At 41.3% G+C, this 21,629-nt stretch overlaps 1 protein-coding gene across 21 annotated transcripts in view; it reads left to right on the top strand.

Moving 5' to 3' along the window:
• Positions 1–23: 23 nt before the first annotated feature.
• The window catches only part of VTI1A (vesicle transport through interaction with t-SNAREs 1A), a 351,923-nt gene continuing 330,317 nt past the window's right edge, over positions 24–21,629 (top strand). For 13 of the 21 annotated variants that reach the window (XR_006603218.1, XR_006603229.1, XR_006603226.1 and 10 more), the window contains exons 1-3: positions 29–491; positions 11,734–11,792; positions 16,175–16,285. Coding sequence is in view for 3 of the 21 variants with exons in the window: in XM_045068908.1 (XP_044924843.1) it covers positions 398–491; positions 11,734–11,792; positions 16,175–16,285 (264 nt within the window). In the remaining 18 variants the exon portion in view is untranslated. Of the gene's footprint in view, positions 492–11,733; positions 11,793–16,174; positions 16,286–21,629 lie in introns of all 21 variants that reach the window. The other 8 variants (XR_006603232.1, XR_006603225.1, XR_006603231.1 and 5 more) reach the window with 4 other exon arrangements.

The raw sequence follows: 21,629 nt of genomic DNA, 5'->3' as shown, positions 1-21,629 counted from the left end.
ATCACACTTCCCCGGGGAAGCACGTTCCTGGGAGCCTTAGCTTGAGGGAACCAGAGCCGCTTTTCAGAACGTGGAGTGGCAAAAAATGCTTTCCGTGATCCCCGAAAACCCGCAGGTTTTAGGAAGCTTTTCAGGGCCCTAATAGAAGTGCTTTTCTTTTCGAGATTTAAAAAAAAATCTTGAAGCCCGAGCGGACAATAAAAAACGCATCCAGGCCCATTTCCGGAGGACTGAGATTGCGACGAACAACCAGGAAGCGGCCGGGCTGGGAGCTGTCCCCGGTTCTCCACTGTGCTCTCGAGGCCCCCTCCCAGGGTCCCTACACGGTGTTCGTCGGTCCCGCGTGGCTCTTGCCACGACCTGGGCTCCGGCCCGGGCCGACCTTTCCCGAGCCGCCATGTCATCCGACTTCGAAGGCTACGAGCAGGACTTCGCGGTGCTCACGGCAGAGATCACCAGCAAGATTGCGAGGGTCCCCCGTCTCCCGCCTGGTGAGAGTCCTGACCCGGCGGGGCGGGGGTGGTGGCCCCGAGGGCGCTGACGCTCGCGGGCGGTGGAACGTCTCTGAGGAGCGAGGTGGGGCAGGGTTCCCCCCGGAGTGATGGAGCTGGACTTGGCTGAGGGGGAAAGCACAGCCCAGGCTGGGTTGTGGAGTGCCAGGAGAGGAGCCTGCGCTGAGCTTCTGGGCTGGAATCCGGACTTCACCGCTGTGTTAACTTCTGCAACCTTGGGGACGTTTCTCGGACTCCTAGTTTTTGTTTTGTTTTGTCTCATTTGTAAAATAGAGAAGTGGATATTCAAAGAGTGAATGAACGTACCCAAATCATGGGTCTGCAATATACAGCAACCGGTTGTTTTGTTAGTAATAATACTACTATATGCGGCAAAATAGGGTTAAGAGCCACGGTACCAGGATTCAGATCCCAGCTTTGCCACTTAAAAGTTGTGGAACTTACGAAAGTTTCTTAAATCGCTCTCAACTTTACTTCTTGGTAAAATGGAGAACGATACATCTCTCCTGGGGTTGTGGAGATTAAATGATTTAACATATGGAAAGCCCTTTTTTTGGTGTTAGCTGCTATAATTACTAGTATTTTTCATAACCCCCAGCCCCTTATCTTATTTTTCAACCTTCTTGGGAGACTGTAACCTAATTTTATGTGACACTTGGTACAGGATGATTTTTATCACTTTTAAAATTCCACGTATCCCATCTAGAGGTGTTTTTGGTTTGGTTTCTTTGTTTTATTTTTTTTTAAATAATTTATTTGAGAGAGTGAGTGGGAGAGAGAGAGAGCACGGGCAGTGGTAGAGGGAGCAGCGAGAGGGAGAGGGAAAAGCAGACCCTCCCCCTCAGCAGGCACTCCCTTGTCCTCTGGAGGCTCCATCACAAAACCCTGAGATCATGACCTGAGCCAAAGGCAAACACTTAACCGACTGAGCCACCCAGGCGCTCAGTTTTAGTGTTTTAGCATATCTTACTTTCCATGCTTAACTGTCAACTATGAAGGTGGGAGCTTTGTTTGATTTCCTTGGCATTTACTTAGGGCTCAGAAGAATGTTTAAGTTAATGAACAGATGAATATGAATATGATATTTGGTAATTTTTTTTTGTATGTGAGACATTGTTTTAGGATTTATCTTTCTCTAAGTACAGATTTGAGTGGTTAGTTGCAGATAAGATTATTACTTTTAGTCAAGCAGAGAAAGACAACTATCATATGATCTCCCTGATATGAGGGAGTGGTGATGCAACATGGGGGCTTAAGTGGGTAGAAGAAGAATCAATGAAACAAGATGGGATTGGGAGGGAGACAAACCATAAGAGACTCTTAATCTCACAAAACAAACTGAGGGTTGCTGGGGGGAGGGGGGTTGGGAGAAGGGGGTGGGATTATGGACATTGGGGAGGGTATGTGCTTTGGTGAGTGCTGTGAAGTGTGTAAACCTGGTGATTCACAGACCTGTACCCCTGGGGATAAAAATATATGTTTATAAAAAATAAAAAATTTAAAAAAAAGATTATTACTTTTAGCTTAGTTTTGTTAGGGAAATCGAACCATCGTCTGGACTTGGCTCTACCTGGCTCTGGGGTATAGTGCATAGAAAAGAGGATGCTCAGTGATCTGTGAGCTGGTGGGCAGCTTCCTATTTCCCATCTTGTTAGTCCGTGATGCCAGCAATAATTTCTGCAGGACCGAAATTGTCGTTCCTCGTTGCCTTTCACTACTTTCCCCAAACTTGTGTGTTTATAAATAATTTTCTTCCTTTATTTCCTTGTTTCTCTTTCCCTCTCCCCCACCTATTTTCTATTAATAGGGTCATTTGCTTGAAACCAGGATCTCTGAACTTACACCCCACTCATCTCCTGAAGTCCCAGTTAGTTCTGGTGAGGTGAATGATGTCTTAAAGAGGTTTATGAGCCCAAGTGAGGGAACAAGAGGACAGAACCAAGGTATATGCTACCTTGGTGAGACGAGGTGATGCCTCGGAGAAGGTGGCTGATGGCCTCATCACTTCATGATGCATCACCTCGTCTCTTCTCTTCCGTTCCGCTTTTCTCCACTGCCCAAGGCCATCTTGATTTTTGTTTTCCTTGTTGCTGGAGACGACTTCTTTTGGGTTGAGGCTCAGAGTATCAGGACTAGTGATTTCAGTTGGCTTTTTGTTTATTTTTAATTGTAACAGTTTTAACAGAGAAGCATTTTCTCTTTGGGCTAATAGATTTTTGTATTGGGCAGGTGTTTTATATAAAGTAACAAAGTCATCCATGGGTGCAGAGTTGTAAAAGCTGTTTCCAAGAAAATAGATCTTGTTACAATTGATTTTTTTCCTTGTCTTTATGTTTCAATGTAACAATTCTTGCCATATAGAAGGAAACCTTTGATTTACATGCCTTAAAAATAAAACCTTGACTGGCTTTGCATGTAGTCTAATGTAAGGACCAAACATAGCAGCTTCACCGGAATTGAAAGAATGTTGTGTAGTGGGCACTGGAAAAATGCTTACTGACCTGACTAATCGAATGATAGTTATTTTTAAAAATGTAGTAGTTTCCCTCTTAATAGTTACTTATGCTTGCTCCCTTTATAATCTGTTTCTAATTGATAAATAGAAAAGGATGAAAAATATATCCATGTAGTTATAAATTTCAGGTATATGTCTGTGAACTAACAAGTTAATATGTATCACCAAAAAAGAAAGAAAAGTATGATTGAAAGTAATTATAATCTCTCTGGACATCATTAGTGGTTGACCTAGAGGAGATGAACTATGCTTTACTTAATTTGAGAAGTTTAAAATTGGAGCAAACTTTGCAGCCAGAGCAGTTCATTCCCGGAGCTTACTGATTTATTTAAATTGAAGTAGAGTGAGTTGGATTGATTATAATGAACTTCAATCTCTGCTGTGCATGTACAATGTATTAAAGTGTTACCTCCAGGGAGAATGAAAAAGATTGAGTATTTTACAACCTCATTTTAAAGGAGAAATTTGATTACTCTGTGATATGTTTTAAACAATAAAAAGACTTTGCTCTTAGACTGAAGTGTTTGAATTTAACTAATTTTAGTACTTGGACTGATGAAACACATCAGTCCCTTCTTAGGTAGCAGTTTTATGACACTATTTGAAATTTAATTTTAATGATTAGAGTTCTGTGGTGAAGTCAAGAAAACGGAAGTGTGAAAACCATAGCTAATACTAATTGCGAAGTTCTTTTTGCTTTGGTGAAGAACCCCAGGTGGGAGATGCTCTGCAGAAGCTCCATTACATCAGGCAGGCATTCTCAAGAATCGTAAATAAAATGTTCTTCTGCAATTATTTGCTTACTTCATTTACAGAGAGAGAAATGGTCTTCTGTGGATCCTACCACTGTAAGATTCACACATGGCATTGGATCTGATTAGAATCTCTGCTTTGCTACTTACTAGATGTGCAGTCTTGGGCAAGTTGCTTGGCCTCTCTAAACCTGCTTCCTCCATCTTTAAGTTGGGGAGAGGATGTAATTGCTTCAACCTTACAATATTGTAAAAACATCAAATGAAAGAAAGCCTGGAACACCCTAGCACAATTTTCTTCCCAGAGAATGTGCATGATAAATTAGCTATTAAAAGTGTTGCTACTGCTGGAGGCAACAGCTGGTAGGGTTACTTAGGACCCAGCTTCTTAGACTTTGTGATATTAATTGAATTCTTACAGGAAACTTGGACCTCAGTTCTTTCTTCCTTTTCTGCCTAGACTAGAGTTAGGTGGATCTCTCTTGCTGATGCCTACATTTGAGAGTATATGAGTGATCTGAGCTTTTTGGATATGAAATGAAATTGGGCTTTGAGCTCAGGATATCAAGGAGGGAGGCAGGGAGAGAAGTGAAAGTGGTGGGACCAGACAGATGTTTTTGCTAAAAGAAAATGCTCAAGTCTCTCTTATTACATATGTCAATCCTTGGAGGCTTTTGAAGACCATCTAGGGGTAGCTGTAAATAGAAGCTGTAAATGTTCGGTGATTCTCTCTTGGCCTTTGTAGTTGTAGTGGTTGTAGATAGAATTCAGAAAAGCTTTTACTTATGCTTTACTTATGCTTTTACTTATGAATATTGTGGTTTGCTTAGTATGTGGCTCAGGAGCTGTAATGTCCACATGTTTCTACTGAGTGCTTGGAATATGGCTACAGAGTGAAATAATAATATTTTGGATGTATTGGACTAAATATTATTAAAATTAAATATATACATATCTTAAAACTATATTTACTTGTTCCTTTTTACTCTGAAATGTGGAGACTAAAAAATTTAAAATTTTCGGGGCGCCTGGGTGGCTCAGTGGTTAAAGCCTCTGCCTTCAGCTCAGGTCATGGTCCCAGGGTCCTGGGATCGAGCCCCGCATCGGGCTCTCTGCTCAGCAGGGAGCCTGCCTCCTCCTCTCTCTCTCTCTCTCTCTGCCTGCCTCTCTGCCTACTTGTGATCTGTCAAATAAATAAAAACCTTTAAATAAAAAAAAAAAATTTAAAATTTCCTATGTGACTTGCATGCATTATATTTCTGTTGTTCTGGAGAGTTAGAGTTGAAGAGATGGTTCCAGTCCTAATTCAGGAATTTAGGTGCACAGTAAATTGGATTGGCATACTTTAATCCCATACCCAAACCCTAATCCCAGGTGGACCAGTCTCCCTTCATCAATGTAGTTATGCTGAGTAATGGCTTCATTGGTTTTTTAAAAATAACTTTTAATTTCAGAACAGGTTTAGATTTGTAGAAAAATCACAAATAAAGAGAACGCCTCTATACCCCATGCCCAGTTTCCTCTATTGTTAACATCATGTATTAATATGATACATTTCGTGTTGCAGTCAGTGAGCCCAGACCGATACATTATAATTAAATGAAGTCCATACTTTGTTCAGATTTCCTCACGTTTTGTTTTCTTTATCTTTTTGTTTTACCTAATATCATTTCACTATTCTAGGATCCAGTCCAGGATACTGGAAAACATTTAGCAGTCAGGGCTCCTTATGTTCCTCTTAGCTGTAACAGTTTTCTCAGGCTTTTCTTAGACTTCAGTTTAGGAGGAGTACTTGTAGGATATTTGAGAGAATATTCTTCAACTGGGATTTGCCTGATACTTTTCTCATGATTAGACTGGAGTTCTAGGTTTGGGGGAAGAAGATCACAGAAATAACACACTGTTTTTATCACATTATATCAAGAATACTGTAACTTATCACTACTGATGCTAACTTTGATCACCTGTCTGGGTTTGTCAGGTTTCTCCACTGTAAAGTTACTCTCTTGCTTCTTTCCCATACTCTTTGGAAGGCAGTCCTATGCACAGTCCACGCTTCAGGCCTGGGGCATCACATTCCACCTCCTTGAAGGCTTAACATTTATGTAAATCATTTGGGATCCCCTACAGGAGAGATTTTGACTATTCTTCTCCATTTACTTAGTCAGTTATATACATGGGTTTATGATATTTATTTCATTCATTTTTATTGTGTTCCAATACTACTTTATTTTGTTGCTCAAATTGTTCCATCTTTGACCTTTGGAAGCCCTTTACCTGGCTTCTATGTCCTTTTGGTAGACGCCTATCATTGCAGGTTTGTTTTTTGTTTTTCTTGTTTTGTTTCTTTTTCCTTTTTAGCACTTTCTTGCTTTCTGGTATTATAAAATACTCTAGTATCAGCTTGTGTTTTTCCCATACCAGTCCCAGATTCAGCCATTTCTACAGTGAGTCCCGCTTCCATTTATTGAGAGGTGGTGTTAGAAACCAAGACTTAGGGGTATCTGGGTGGCTTTGTGGGTTAAGCGTCCGACTCTTGATTGAGTCTCAAGTCATGAAATCGAGCCCTATGTCAGGCTCCATGCTTAGCATGGGTTCTTGGGATTCTTTCTCTCCCTCTCTCTCTACCCCTCCCCCATACTCTCTCTCTTAAGAAAAAAAGAAAGAAAAGAAAAACAAAACCAAGATCTGGATGCTGGGTACTTATTGCTACTGGGGTATTATTGCTTCTAGTCCTTCTGAGCTGGAAGACAAGGAAGTACATATGTGTACAAGTAAATCTTGTATATATACATATCAGTATTTATATGTGTAGCCATCTATAGTGAGCTAAACATGAGTTCATATTGCTGTCTCCAACCCTAATCCATAATTACATGGATCATTCTAGAATGGCTTTGTTTCTATTTTGACCATTCTCTAATGTGCTACATAGTGTAGTATTAGTAATATGTCCATTTTTAAGTACTCCAATATAAAAATTTCCTCTATTAGTGGTTTCACTGTACATTTCCCAATACATAGTTTCTGCTGCTATTTTATCCAAAAAGAGCTACAATGTACGAAGACAGGTGCCAGTTACTGAATTTAAGTTAGCACTGACATATACACTACTTTATGGGGGAGTGCAAGACTGAGCACTTCTTTCAATACTAAAAAAAACATGCATCAAGCACTTCCGTTAATTTTGAGTGACCAAGAAAAGATCATACTATGCGAAGACTTATGTATATACCAGCATTCATCAATCCTGTATGCAAAAAAAGAAAAAAGTGATGAAATTTGTTTACATAGTATATTTTATGTAGTACATTGGAGGTTAAGAGCTCAGTTCGGGACAACAGACCTTTTTAAAATTCCAACTCTGTAATTTATTAACTGTTTAACTTTGGAGAAATTATTTTATCACTCTGAGATTACATACTTCCCTGAGAATGGGATAGTAACTAGTATCTCCAAAGGACCATTTGGAGGATTGACTGCAGTAATGTTCAAAACATAACCCTGTGAAAACAATGATAGCTGGTTAGTCATGAGATTCTGAATCCTAGAACAGTGCCACTTGTAAAGGTGATGGCATTTGGTGTGAAAAGCTCGAAACTGTCTTGGGAATTATGTAGGAGTAATGCTAGAAGTCTGACAAAAACTTAATGTTGGTAAATATTTCCAAGGTCATCTCATTCAGTCTTTCTTTCCTTCCTTTCTTCCTCATTCATGCTTTCCTCCTAAATCATCACCTTTTCATTCTCTTAAACATGTGAGGAATTTAGTTGGAGAGGGCTAAATTCAGAGTTAGGACAAAGATCTGGCAAGAGTGGTCCCTGCTCCCAAGGAGCTGGAAATGAAGGGGAGGAGGGAAATTACAGAAAGCACTTTCTTGTGGCCACCAGAGTCACTAGAACAGAATCCAGAGGCCTGGGAATTCAGAGGGGATTAAGATCTGTCCCAGGAAATCACCTCAAGGAGAGGTGGGATTTTGCACAAAAATGGGGGGGAAGGTATATTAAGAGAGGTTGCAATAAGTGGGTGCAGTTGGTTTCTTGTTTTTGACTTTCCAGAATCCTCTATTCTATTTTCTGATAGCAGCACCTCAACTTTCCATTGAGGAAATACCTAGACCCAGTCTTGGTGGAACCAATAGGCCACCATGCCCTTTACAGGTCAACAGGTGAACATATTACCTGTTGAGTGCATTCGAGAATGTTTCCTGGAATTCAAATTGTGTACAGAGTGAACCAAGAGGAAAGCATGCCACTACTGCTCTAGACTCTCCTTTTGCAGAGACTGTCAGTGAGTTCTGCTCTCTTGGTACCCCGAGGTACTCCTTTCTGAGCCTGGGGACTCATTTTTATCATTGACTCTATGAGCCACTCCATTTTATTCTCATGGTTCTCCCTCTAACAGCTATCTTTCTAATAGATTCCTTTTTTGGCTTAGGTTAGTCAGTTCTGTTGTAGTCAACCAAAGAACACTGAGTGGTAGCTTAAACAAAAGGTTAGAACAGGGAAAAAAAAGAGGGAAAGAATGAGATTTGGGTAATAATGAATAGTCTGGGTAGCATGTAACATGTACACTGGAGAGCTAGTAGTTGGAAACAAAGTTGGAAAGGTTGCTTGGATCTGGAATGTGAAAGACCTTGACCTCTAGGCTTAAGTGATGCAATCAAAGCCACATTTTAGGAAGCTTAAGTGGTGGAGAGGAGCAGGTATGAAGACAGGGAAAGCTATTTTTGTAAATGTTTGCACACTCCTACATTATTCAATTAACTGCCAGTTTTCAAGAACTGATCATATGACCATCTCAGTGCTAGATTTTAGGACTGTAAAGATAATTAAGACATGATTAAAGCCTCCAACCTAGAAAATAAATCAGACCTGTAAGTGTGGGAGATAAATTGCTGGAATTAGGTAAGGGTTGTAGGTGTTTTCCCTAAGAGAGAGCAGCTAACTCTTTTGTCAGTTTAGGAAGGGCTTCAAAGAGGTGATGATTTCTGAAGTGAGTTTTGAATGACAGTTTGGCAGGCAGTCACAGTGGAGGTGGGCATAGGCCTTGGGGTTAAAGGTTTTTGGTCCTGGAAATATATTAGCATTAGAGATAAAGATTTGGGATCATAAATGTATGATATGAGAGTTTAAAATGAGAGTGGGTGAAATTGTCCAGGAACATCGAGCATAATCAGAAGAAAAACAAGGATTGAACTCCTGGGAATGCCGATAAGTTGAAGGATAAACGGAGGAAAGGATGCTGGCAGAGGACACTGAGACAGAAGGGTGTGTAGGAGGATCAGAAAATCAGAGTGTGCTGGAAGCCAGGAGATAAAAAAGTGATAGGATGGGAGGAGCAGAATGTCAGATGCCACAAGATTAAGTAGAAGTAGGACCGGAGAATGTCCATTTGTTTGGGCAGAGGGAAGGTCATCAGACTTAGGGTCATTTCAGTGGACGGGTGGGAGTGAGAGCGAGATTTCCAGGAGGAAATGGAGAGATGAAGAAGGGAAATGTGACTGTGGATAGAGGAGAGAGAAATTAGTAGCAAACGGGAGTACTGGACAAGGATGGCTTCTTCCTTTGTTTTGTTTTGTTGATGAGAAAGACTGGTGCTTCTTAGTCCTAAAGGTCCAGCATGGACTTTCCCAACAACTGAACACCTTAAAGAAAACAAGATGTTCCTTCAGCTATGTAAATTCATAATCTCACGCTGGTCCAAGATGGGCTTGTTTTATTTCATATTCTGCTCCGGCATAAAAATAGCGTGCTTCTCCTGTAACTTGTGGAGATGTCGGACAGATGATGTGTTGCAGGAGCAAATAAATTTGGGGTCATATACTAGATTTTTAATCTGGCCTAACTTTTCAAAGACAAAAGTCAAACTGAATTTTAATTTCAAGTGTGCATTTTTCTTATTTGGAGCATGCACAAAACACCTTATGTGACAGCTCCTGCCCTCCCCCAGTTTGGGGGGAATCAAAGGGAAGGGGTTGGGGGTGGCAGAACCTAATTATGATTCTAGCAAAATAATAACTTCTACTAAAGATTCCCCACTTAGTGTTGACTATCCTTCTGAAGAGTTAGTCAGCTGCTAAATGTTGTACCCATTTCAAGCTTCATGACCTCTCTAGTTTGTTGTATTAGTTAGTTATCATTAGGTTCACAGAAACCGAATTTTAAAGATTTATTTATTTATTTCAGAGAGAGAGAGAGACAGAATGCATGCCGTGTGGAGGGGCAGAGGGAGAGGGAGAGAGAGTCTTAAGCAGACTCCACGCTGAGTGCAGAATGCAATTTGGGGCTCAATTTCAAGATCCTGAGATCATGACCTGAGCCAGAACCAAGAGTCAGATGCTTAACTAACCGCCACCCAGGCACTCTGAAACCTAACTTTAAATAAAGAAATCTGTTAGTTGAAGAAAACAAATCATGATAAAGTCAAGCAAAACCTGTTTCAAAGTTATCTGGAACCAGAAATTAATTAACGAAATCTACCTACCTACCTGCTTACCTACCTACCTACCTACTACCTTCTCCTCAGCTTTGTTTCTTTTTCAGTATTGACTTCATTCTTAACCACTGCAAAGTGGCAGTCCTTGAAGCTAGAACAATGGATACCAACAGCTTCTAGATTTACGTTGTCATATAACTCTACCAAGAAAGGGGAAAAGACTTTGCTGTTGCTCTAGAACTCTGAATGGTCTACTTGAGTTGTATGCTGACTCCACTTCCACCCGCCAGACCAATGTGGCAAGAGGGATTGATCCACTGGGGTCGGTCCAGCTAGGGTGAGGAGCCCGTGTTTTGCTGAGTCACTGTGACCAAAGGCGCAGCAGCATAGAAGGAGATAACATCTCCCATCGACCTGCTTGGTGAAGGAGCGAGCCTCAAAAGAGTGGGATACTGCCTGAGAAAAGAAGGATGCTAGACACAAAACCATAAATGTTCAGTGAATTTGCTTAGCACAAGACTGACGCATAGTCCCTGAGTAAATGGACTGATTGTTTTGGAATGAGAGTGAGACATTTTCTGAAAATACCCGCTAGGACATAAACCTGTCCCAGGAAGGAGAGCTACAGTTGGGTGATAACTGAATGGTTGTAGAGTTTGAATAAGCTACATTCAGAGGCTTAGCACTTCATAATTTTAAAAGTACTTTTACTTGCATCAGCTTTGTGAGCTAAAAAGAATTAGCTATTTTAAACTTCCATTTTAGAGAGTACTAACGGGGTCTCAGAAAAAAAACAAACAAACACTTTTTTATCCAGGATCCCACAACCAACCAGCAAAGTAGGTAGTGACTTTGGGTTTAGAATTAGTAGTCCTGACTTCAAATATTTCTTTCATTATACCCAGTTCTTAATGAAAGTACAGTCTTTTAAAGGGTTATAAGATCATGCCCCGTTTTAGGAATTATTTTGGTATGTGAATTTCCCCCCCCAAATTTTAATTTATATTCTAGTTAACATATAGTGTAATGTTCGTTTCATGTGTAGAATTTAGTGATTCATTACTTACACACAGCAGTTGGTGCTCATCTCTACGAGGGCACTCCTTTACCCATCACCCATCTACCCCATGTGACTTTTAAATTGTATTCATAAGTCAGTTTCTCCCAGTTTATTAAAGTCATGACTCGACTCTGAAGACTTCTCGTGCAACAAGGAATGGTTTGCTATTGTTGACGCAGTTTCTTCTAAAGGACAAACTAATTTTTGTTTTCTCTTAGAAATGTAATAGCATCTTTTCATAATTATGTAAAATCCATAGGATTATATATTTCCATGTAGCCTAGACTCAGTGACTTAAAAATGGTTCCTTACCCACCAAAGAATGATCTGGTCATCTGCCTGGTGTGGTAATTGTCTACTCTGACCGGAAAGGAAAAGGCATGTAAACATAGAAGTTTTCATATATTAAATTACTTGTATTCCTAGCAATTCCTTGGTATTTATTGTTTGTTTCAGATGAGAAGAAGCAGATGGTTGCAAATGTGGAGAAACAGCTCGAAGAAGCAAAAGAACTGGTAGGTACAGACATGGTCATGTATTTTAACATACAACCAGAGTCTTTTCTGCTGATACCTTCCTCTAACCTGTTTTATACTATGTGGAAAGGTGACACTTTTCTGATTAGCATTTTAAAATTTGGACCTCATCAGTTTTTAAATTGAAGAGAATTTAATAGTTTCTTGGGATTTTATGCTTCTTAATTAAAGTGATTCTCTTTTTAATTCCACCTTTAATTTTGATTCCTTCATAATACTTTTCATAATAGCTAGAAATAGCTCATGCTTATTAAAGGCATACTGAGTACCAGACACTGGATTAATCATATGACTTGCTTTATAATATTTGATTTTCGCACAAGCCCTGTGAGACAAATGCTATTCATCAAGAAATGTTAAGGATCTGAGGATGTTCCCCTATTTGCTTTGTAGAAGGTGAGCTTGCCACAATTTCACGGATGTGGGCAGAAGACAGGAGATTCCTAGGTCAGAGAGAGTTTTATTACAGCAAAAGGTGCTGTCAGAATTTCAGCACGCTGCCTCAGGTCCCTGAGCCCCAGCTCCCACAGAGTGCTGCAGGTTGGCCTGGAAAAGTCCCCACACTCAGTGGAACACCTTACAGGAAGGGAACCTGGAGCCTGGGAAATGCCCTGCTTTGTAGCAGTCTGTGAGCGAGGCTGCTGTTTGTCCCAGAGGGACACAGTATTTCCTCCCCAAGGGCTGCTCTTTGTAAATATAACTCTTGAGAAACGGCTTGAGAAAGGAGTGGTGAGGGCCTCACATTCTTGGCATGCCCAGCAAGACATGTGGAAGCGTGAGACACCCACAGAGGAGTGATTCTCTATGCCATGCTTGTCCCCATTTTGCAGATGGGGAAACTGAGGCCTAGGAAGATGAAGTGACTTTGAGATGCCACACCAAGCAAGTGGCAGAGTACGGGCTTGTATTTAAATATGCTGAGCCCAGAACTCCAGCACATCCACTATTTCTTGATAAAAATAAACTTGCAAATCAAGGAACAAAAAAGTATTAAACAAAAAGTATTAAAAGGTATTGTGTCCCAGGTTTTGGTTTTAAAGCCAGGTATCACAAGGACGACTCTACCTGTTACTGCATTGTGTTCCCAAATGAGTGTGTCGCTTTCCTAAATGCTGAAGGGCGCTACTTGGGGTTCCTTCAGAACGTACTTACTGATGTACTTTAGAACAGTTCCCCAAGTGTGTTTCTGGTAATGGCTGCTACCAGTTTAAGTATGTTTGGGAAATTAGCTAGCTGAGATAGGATTGGAGGTTGGCATCTTTCTCAGTTGTTTTTCTATAGAATCTTCTTGGACCCTGACGGAGGCTAAGAGGCATTATGAATCTCCAAGAAGGGACGGTAGGAGGCAGCTAAAGTGTGGAGTATTTCCAAGCTTATTTGACTGACTGAATGACTTTTGCGGACAGGCCCATACGCAAGGGGCTGCCCTTTTAGGGGTTCTGTAGAAGTAGGTGGCTGTCGTTCCCTGAGACACAGCAGACCTTTGTTCTGCGACTTGGAGGGCTGAGGTAGCAAGCTGCACTGCACTGCCCTGTCTCCTCTGGCTCTCCTGTAGCTGTCAGAATGGTGGACACTCTCCGTGCCCCAGAAGACTCGCTTCCCACCCCCTGTGCTGTCACTGGGCTCTCTGGCTTCGAATGTTTGCCTCTCTTTTGACATTTCTCCCTTTTTGCAAATACTTTTATCCTTACTTTGTTTTCTTTATATATTCAACTATTTCTCTCATGGTTTCTGGCCTTCACGCAAAAAGACTGACCTCCTGCGTAGTGTAGCTGCTGATCAGGACAGCCCTTCTCCCATCGATAGTACAGTGCAACTGCTCAGTTGTTTGCCTCCGAGTTGACCCCTTCTATTGTTGTTGAGTTCCCAGGAGCAGTTCTTCTGCCTCAAAATCTGTGTTTTGGTTTGTCGAGCCATCCAGGTACTGATTGTTAGAAAGGTGGTTTCCTAATAACCAAGATATTACTATACCAAGAAGTATACATAGTCATCTCCTCATAGAGTTTGTAGTCATTCTCAGTCATGACCAACCCCAAGAGTTCTATCTAAGATAGGTGTTTCTGTTTGTTTAAGATGATCAGACAGCTGATTTACTGAGTTCCAAAGAAATCCTTGTTAAGGACACTGTTCATTCATTATATTACCTCCTCTCCTTTGGATGAGGACCCTGGCAGAAAAACTTCTTTTTGATCTCACTTATTAGGATTACTTGTGTTTCTGCTGAGCAACTGGCTTGTATTAATCTCTCGGACCCTGTTCATCTTGTGATTATCATGTCCCCCACATGGTGTTGTTGGCTGGCTGAACGTTGGGAACGACAAGTTCATGTTAGCCTTATTTCTGGTTTCATTGGAAATGCTTGTTGTTGTGTTTCCTTTTTTTTTTTTCTTACTCACCTACTGTTAATTTTGCTTTCAGTGTCTTTGTAAAATGTCTTAAACAGAAGTGTAGTTAGCACTTGGATTTTCAGTTACATGCCCTTAAGCAGTTATTTGGATGATCCTGTTGACCTTATTAGAACTAGGTACTTCATGATGATTTCAGAGAAGTGTTTTTTTTTTTTTTTTAAGTTTTAAAAAGGTTTTTCTTTATTCATTAGAGAGAGAGAGAGAGAGAAAGGGGAGCACAAGCAGGGGGAGGGAGAGTGGGAGAGGGAGAAGCAGACTCCTCATGGAGTAGGGAGCCTGACTTGGGGCTCTATCTCAGGACCCCAGGATCATGACCTGAACTGAAGGCAGATGCCCAATTGATTGAGCCACCCAGGTGCCCCCAAATAAGTATTTTAAGAATTGCCTTTGCTCAGTGACAATTTAACTTCTTGGTGCTTCACATTTATGTTGAGACATGGCAAGAATTTAAGTGGTCACTGCTTAAATCAAGGCTAATGAAAACTCTCTCTCTCTCTCTCTCAGAAAAAATTAAGGTCCGTGAATTAAAACATGGTTTTCTGGTTTATCTGAGAGCTAGTATTGTTACTCAGTCTCTAATGCTGGACAAGTAGTTTTATTAGTGATAAGCTTATAGTAGTCATGGAAAGAACTCATTAAGAGGTAAAATATAATAGCGCATTTTGGGGTACGAGTTTATTTGACATGGTCTGAGCCAATTTGCTGTTGGTGGTGGTTTTTATTTTTTAATGCCAGGTGTAAATAAGCTGTCTCTGATACCTTGTGTCTATACCTGCTGTATTACCTCTGTGTCATCAGTAATCATCTCTGCTATTAACATTAATCTAGCGATTACCAAGCAAGAGACACTGTTGTAAGCACATTATTGGAATTACACCATATAATCTCTACAGCTGTCCTACAAAAGACAAACTATTTTTAGAAAGGAGAAAAGTAAAGCCCAGAAGACTTAATAAACCCATCCGAGGCTGCCCATCTAATAAGTAATGGAGCCCGATGTGGACGCAGGCGTCTGACTCAAAAGTCTGTGTTCTTACTCGTCACACTGTTTCTGTTTTGCCTCTCATTAAATGCGCATGTGTGGTATCCAAAGTGTTATTAATGCCAGATTCTTGGAAAGTATGTGGCTGAGATCTCAGTGAGCTTTGTGTAATTTAGTAGATGACTGTATCCACTCAGTGCCATATCGACATGGTTACAAAGGAATAGGAGTTACACTGGAGGGTCAGACCACGTATTGTTTGGCACAAGATTTTCCTAATCAGAAAAGAGTTTCCAGAAGAATTTTCACCAATGACTAAGGCTGGGCTGACATTTTATAAATTTTGGGTGGAAGTAATGGTTTGTTTTATGTTCCCATAATCCTGGTGGTTTAGGGTCAGAAGACCAGTCCAGGTGAGGTTGGACTGAATGATAGTACACACCAACGTGATTAAGGTTGTTATTATTGAGGACATTTGGATTAATGCGTATGTTAAAAAAAAAAAAATAGGGCATCGGGGTGGCTCAGTGGGTTAAGCCTCTGCCTTCGGCTCAGGTCATGATCTCAGGGTCCTGGGATCGAGCCCCGCATCGGGCTCTCTGCTCAGCAGGGAGCCTGCTTTCCCCTCTCTCTCTGCCTGCCTCTCTGCCTACTTGTGATCTCTGTCTGTCAAATAAATAAATAAAATCTAAAACAAGCAAACGAACAATCAAACATTCTTGACAGAGTGAGTGCTTTGGCACTCTGTGTGGCACTAGCAAGCAGTCAGCAACAACTTCATTTGTTGACGCAAAGAAAAGTTAAGCCCCAAAGCAGTCCCAGTGTCACTTGATCTTGGGCAGTGAGCGCTCTCAGACTGGCTCCTCAGGTGTAAAAGGAGAAATTGGGATTAAATCCTTTCAGCTCTAAATGTCTGGCCAAATAAAGCATAAGCATATGGTTGAAGTCACGTTTTCCTCTCGCCCTGCCAGCTTGAACAGATGGATCTGGAAGTCCGAGAGATACCACCCCAGAGTCGAGGAATGTACAGCAACAGGATGCGAAGCTACAAGCAAGAAATGGGCAAACTTGAAACAGATTTTGTGAGTCAGACTCCCCCTCTGTCATATTTACCGCTCTTTCTCTGTCTTCACCTGTGTTTTCTGTCGTTTCCGCCACACGCCTCAGTGAGCCCGATGAGCATCGTCTCCAGGAGCCGGTGCGGGAGATAGCACAGCTTCCATGGTCTGTGACTTGTGGGGGGATCTAAAAATACCCAAAGAGCTACCTAATGGTGGAATATGAGGTGTGTTGGATTCCTGACTCACAGATGGATCTGAAGCACGACGACGTCTGGGTTTTGACAGTGTGTATTTATACTTAGCATTTAGGAAAATTCTGGAACCCAATTTTGGGCCTTTCTTAATCTGCAGCCTTTCGGGTGCAGTGTTCATAGATGGACTTCAGGGGCGCATGAATGTCCTGAAATTATATAGGTATTTTTGGACGTCCATTTCTATGAGCACTCTTCTCCTGGGGTAGGCGCCATAGACTGTATTAGAGTCTTGAAGGAATATGTTACCCTCCTCCCACACAAGGACAGAAGGAATTCACTTAATAATTGATACAAGTGATTCTTTATACCAGTTGCCCCATGAGAGTATTAAGTGTTCTCCCCCTATATGTCCGACTTTCAGCTCTACCCACTTAAGAGCAAACTTAAGAACGCATATTTAAATATAGAGTGTTGAAATAGTTAGGAATTAGAAAGTAATAGCAGTATGGAAGCTAGAGCCGGGCAATTCCACTGCTGAGTATATTTCCAAAAGAATTGAAAGCAGAGTTTTTATATTTGTACCCCCATGTTCATTGCAGCATTATTCACGACACCAAAAGGTAGAAGCGACCCAGGTGTCCACCACAAAACGTGGTGTACAATGAGATATTATTCAGCCTTAAAAATGTTGGAAATTCTAATGTATCCTATGCTATGACATGACATGACATGCTTGAGAACATTATGCTAAGTGAAATAAGCCAATCATGAAAGGCAAATAGTATATGATTCTGTTTATGTTATGTTCCTAGAGTAGTCAAAGATAAGAGACAGAAAGTAGAATGGTGGTTGCGAGGGACTGGAGAGAGGGGGAAATGGGCCGTTATTGTTTAATGGGTACAGAGTTTCAGTTTTGCAAGATGAAAGGTTCTAAAGAATGGCTGCTTAATAGGTGAATACATTTAACACCATGGAACTGTGCACTTAAGAATGGTTCAGACGGCAAATCTTAAATTATGTGTATTTTACTACTTAAAAACAAAAAAGATGGGGTTCCTGTGTAGCTCAGCGGGTTAAAGCCTCTGCCTTCGGCTCAGGTCCATGATCCCAGGGTCGTGGGATCGAGTTCCACATGGGGCTCTCTCCTTAGCAGGGAGCCTGCTTCCTCCTCTCTCTCTGCCTGCCTCTCTGCCTACTTGTGATCTCTGTCTGCTAAATAAATAAATAAAATCTTAAAAAAAAAAAGATACAGATGAAGAAAGAACTGAGCTTTACCCGTAAACGGCAGAGAAGTCCTGTCTTGGTACGTGAATCGACTTCATTGTTGACCCGGGGGTCCAAATTCATAAAGAAAGTCAAGAAGTGATAAGAGTATTTCTGCCTCTGTTCTTGCCTAAAGTGTTTTACTTCTAGACTATAGCGGTACCAGACCCAGTAGAAATACCCCTAGAATCTGGAGATAGGGTGATTTGCAGTTAGGCATGTTTATTTTATATTTTGGTAGATATTGCCTAAGAAGTTGAGATAGGCTATGTCAGTGACTCTGATGCAGTTGCCTTTTAAATTGTGTTTTTATTAATTTTAAAAAAATTGGGGGACGCCTAGGTGGTTCATTGGGTTAAGCTTCTGCCTTCAGCTCAGGTCGTGATCTCAGGGTCCTGGGATCGAGTCCCGCATCGGGCTCCCTGCTCAGCAGGGAGCCTGCTTCCCCCTCTCCCTCTGCTGCTCCCCATGCTTGTGTTCTCTCTCCTTCTCTTACTCTCTGTCAAATAAATAAATTCTTAAAAAAAAAAAATTGGAATCCATAATGCGCCGACATTCAGAAAAGAAGTATAACTGCCTAGCTCCTATGCTCTGTGCTAGATAAAACCTTCTGTAATTGCTTTGCGAAAGGTGGGTACTCTTAGGGAGAATATGGGATCTAATGAGAAAATTTAAATTGATTTGAGAATTTGACAACTCAAATTTATACTTAGACAATTCTAATTAAAATTAATGTTTCAATATAAATGATCAAAGTAAAGTGAAATATTTATGAGGATTATTTTAGTTTGCTAACCTCATCTTTATGAAACTACAAAGATTTCTCTCTTGGTTTCTAAAATAATAAATTATATTGGTTTGTAAGGGCTGCCATAATAAAGTACCACAGACTGAATGGTTTAAACAACAGAAATTTATTTTCTCGCAGTTCTGGAGGCTGAGAGTCTGAGATCAAGGCGTCAGCAGGGTTGGTTTCTTCTAAGCCCTCTCTCCTTGGCTTAGAGATGGCCGTCTTCTCCCTGAGTCTTCCCGTGGGCTTCCCTCTGTCTGTGTCTGTGTCCTGATTTCTTCTTCTTATAAGGACACCCATCACGCTGGATTAGAGCCCACCCTCCTGACCTTGTTGTAACTCGGTTAACTCTTCTCCAGATGCAGTCCCTTTCCGAGGTACTAAAAATTAGCACCTCAACATATGAAGTGAGATAGACACGATTCACCTCATATCACTGAATTTAGTTTTCATCTTAAAATTTTTTTCAGAGATTAAATTGTTTCTGTTGCTTATAAGTCAGCTCGCTCAACCTTTAGTGTTTTTATCTCCTGAAGAATATAATCTGGGTAGAGTTCTTTAGGTATTTGGATAGTGTGTGCTTGGGTAAGTATTTCTCAGGCGTTTTTTGTTGTTGTTGTTCTAAAGAAAAATGGAACCAGTAGCTGTGATCCGAACATCTATTCTCCAGGCTATCATTAAAAATTCACGTGTTTATGTGGGTAATTGTTAGCACAACTTTCTTCTGCGTCAGCAAGCTTCCTTTACCACTCCCCCCCCACCGTCCATGGTACAGTGACTTAGAGTTTATGAAGTGCTTTAGCGTACACTACTTCGTTTCATTGTACGAGGAGTAGACAGAGTAGATGTGGATCTCTCTCCCCATTTTACACGTGACAGAACCAAGAAGTTCAGGTTGACTCTGGATGCCATTCAACACATCATTGTCAAACCTGACAGTGTATAAGACACTGCCCTGCGTGCTTGGAAAAAGCTGGGGTTAAAATACAGTTCTTGTTCTCATGGAATTTAGATTCTAGTGGCTAAAACAAGAAATAAATACATCTATATCATAATTTCAGAGAGCGATGAGTGCTATAAATGAAAATAAAGAGGGTCAATGGGTGAGTGATCGTGGGTGTCCTCTGCAGCGTGAGTGAAAGCAGAAGAGGCGCCTGTGTTTGCAGAGGGGGATCCACAAGGGCATCGTAGACATAGTGAAGACTTTGGCTTTTTCTCTGGATTGATGAGAAGCCACTGGGGGCCTTTGAGAAGTGAGTGGTCCTCTGGCGCTTCCTTGGTTGCTTCCTCCCCATTTCCGTAGGACACCACCCAAGGTATTGGAACAGAGTATAGAAAATAGGTACATAATTCCCTTTTGGTTCATATTTTCTTTTTATATTTAATTCTTTAATGTTTAAAGCAATGAAGGTTATCTCCTTAAAGATATTTGTAAACTTTCTTATGGTGATATACCCAGAACCCCCGAACCCCAAGAAAAATAGCACAGGTGGTCCTTTGTGTCTCATTTGCAACGTTATTGCAAATGAAGGAGTTGTGCTCTTCCCCTTGTGACATTGGGACTTTGACGGATTTGTACGAATGAGGATGGGCAGAGGTCAGCCCAGTACTCTTTCTTTGACTCTCCTCATCTCCTTGTTTTCTTGTCTTGGCCCCTCCCCCTCCTCTGCCTGTTGCATAGACACTGGGTTCTTCAGGCTTCTCCACTTACTCCCACTGTCTTACCCTGTGTGGCATCATCTACTCCTGTGGCTTCAGTGACTGTGTCTATACCAACCTGTATTGCTAACTCAGACCTCTGTAGTTCTAGATTCATAATTTTTACTACTCCAGAATCCCTTAAGCACACACACTTAAATTTGACAAGTTCTAGTCATTTCCGAGTTATCTTTAATCTCTTCCTCGCCATCAGTTGCACCTCGGTTGATCACAGAATTGGCAGATCTCTCCCACTTTCATCTCCACTACTGGAAGCTCTCGTGTTTTTCCATCTCGATGTTTGTAGTAGCCTTTCCTCATTCTGTTCTTCTCCTGCTCTAAACCACCCTCTGCACCAGTCTCGAATTCTCTTTCTAACACACTGATCTGAGTTTGTCACATTGTTCCACAAAATCCTGTGGACTGCTCATTGCCTGCTGAATAAAATCCAGGTCAGCTTGTAGACTTTCTGTTCTGTTCCATTGCTTCTTCATATGTCTAGGAACTTTATTATCATATGCTTGGTATTGTGGATCATACATTGCTAAAAGCCTAGATTTTGTTGGTTTCCTTTAGAGTGATGTATCTCAACCTTTTCTTCATTATCATCCCCCTAAGGAACCTTTTTAGGCTTTCTTTTTCTAATTGCCCCTTCTTCATTCCACCCCCATGAGATTTTAATGCTACAGATAGACTATATCTGTACATACTATGAGCCTTTGGAGGACCCCGTGTCTTTGAAATATCTAAAATTCTTCGTCTTCTCAAGTGCCGGTGTTTGCCTCCATGGCTTGATACCATCTCTGCTGTTAATGCATGTTTTGGAGAATTTTTTTCTTTTTCTTTTGTTAAGTAAGCTCTGTGCCCAGCGTGGGGCTTGAACTTACAACCTGAGATCAGTGGTCACATGTTCTACTGACGAGCCAGCCAGGTGCCCCTTAGGGAATGCTGAGCTTTATTTGGACAAGCAAGTAACTTACTAACAGATCAGATCAATCCTCTCAAGGCTTACTGTTAAAGTTTTTAAGGATGTGTCTAGAGTAGACCTGCTTTTGGGGTGCGGCATTTCTTGGCTTCCACTTGAATGACTGGCACATTCAGTGACTGCTCAAACTTAAGTTTGGTCAGAATTCTCCCTGCTTTGGGTGACCTCCAGAATCTCCATGCCATCCACAGCCCCCCATACCTGTTCTCTGCAAGACCCTGTGGGATCTTGCCGTCTGCATATGCAAATTCATTTTTGGCCGTAACCGAAGGAGACCCGTTTGTAGATTTCTGGAACACCTTTTCTGTGTAACTCTCTTCTCTAAGGAAGGAGCTAAATTCTCCCCATCTCAATCCCAAATTCCAGTGTCTGCCTCTTAAGCTCAGTGACACACTCTGCTCCTTTTGGGCTTTCTCTCCACATGCTGTCTTCTAG

The sequence above is a fragment of the Mustela putorius genome, unplaced genomic scaffold (assembly GCF_011764305.1).
Source record: "Mustela putorius furo isolate JIRA1106 unplaced genomic scaffold, ASM1176430v1.1 tig00003909_pilon_pilon_pilon, whole genome shotgun sequence".
Lineage (NCBI taxonomy): Eukaryota > Metazoa > Chordata > Mammalia > Carnivora > Mustelidae > Mustela > Mustela putorius.
This window is presented reverse-complemented; position numbering and strand designations above follow the sequence as displayed.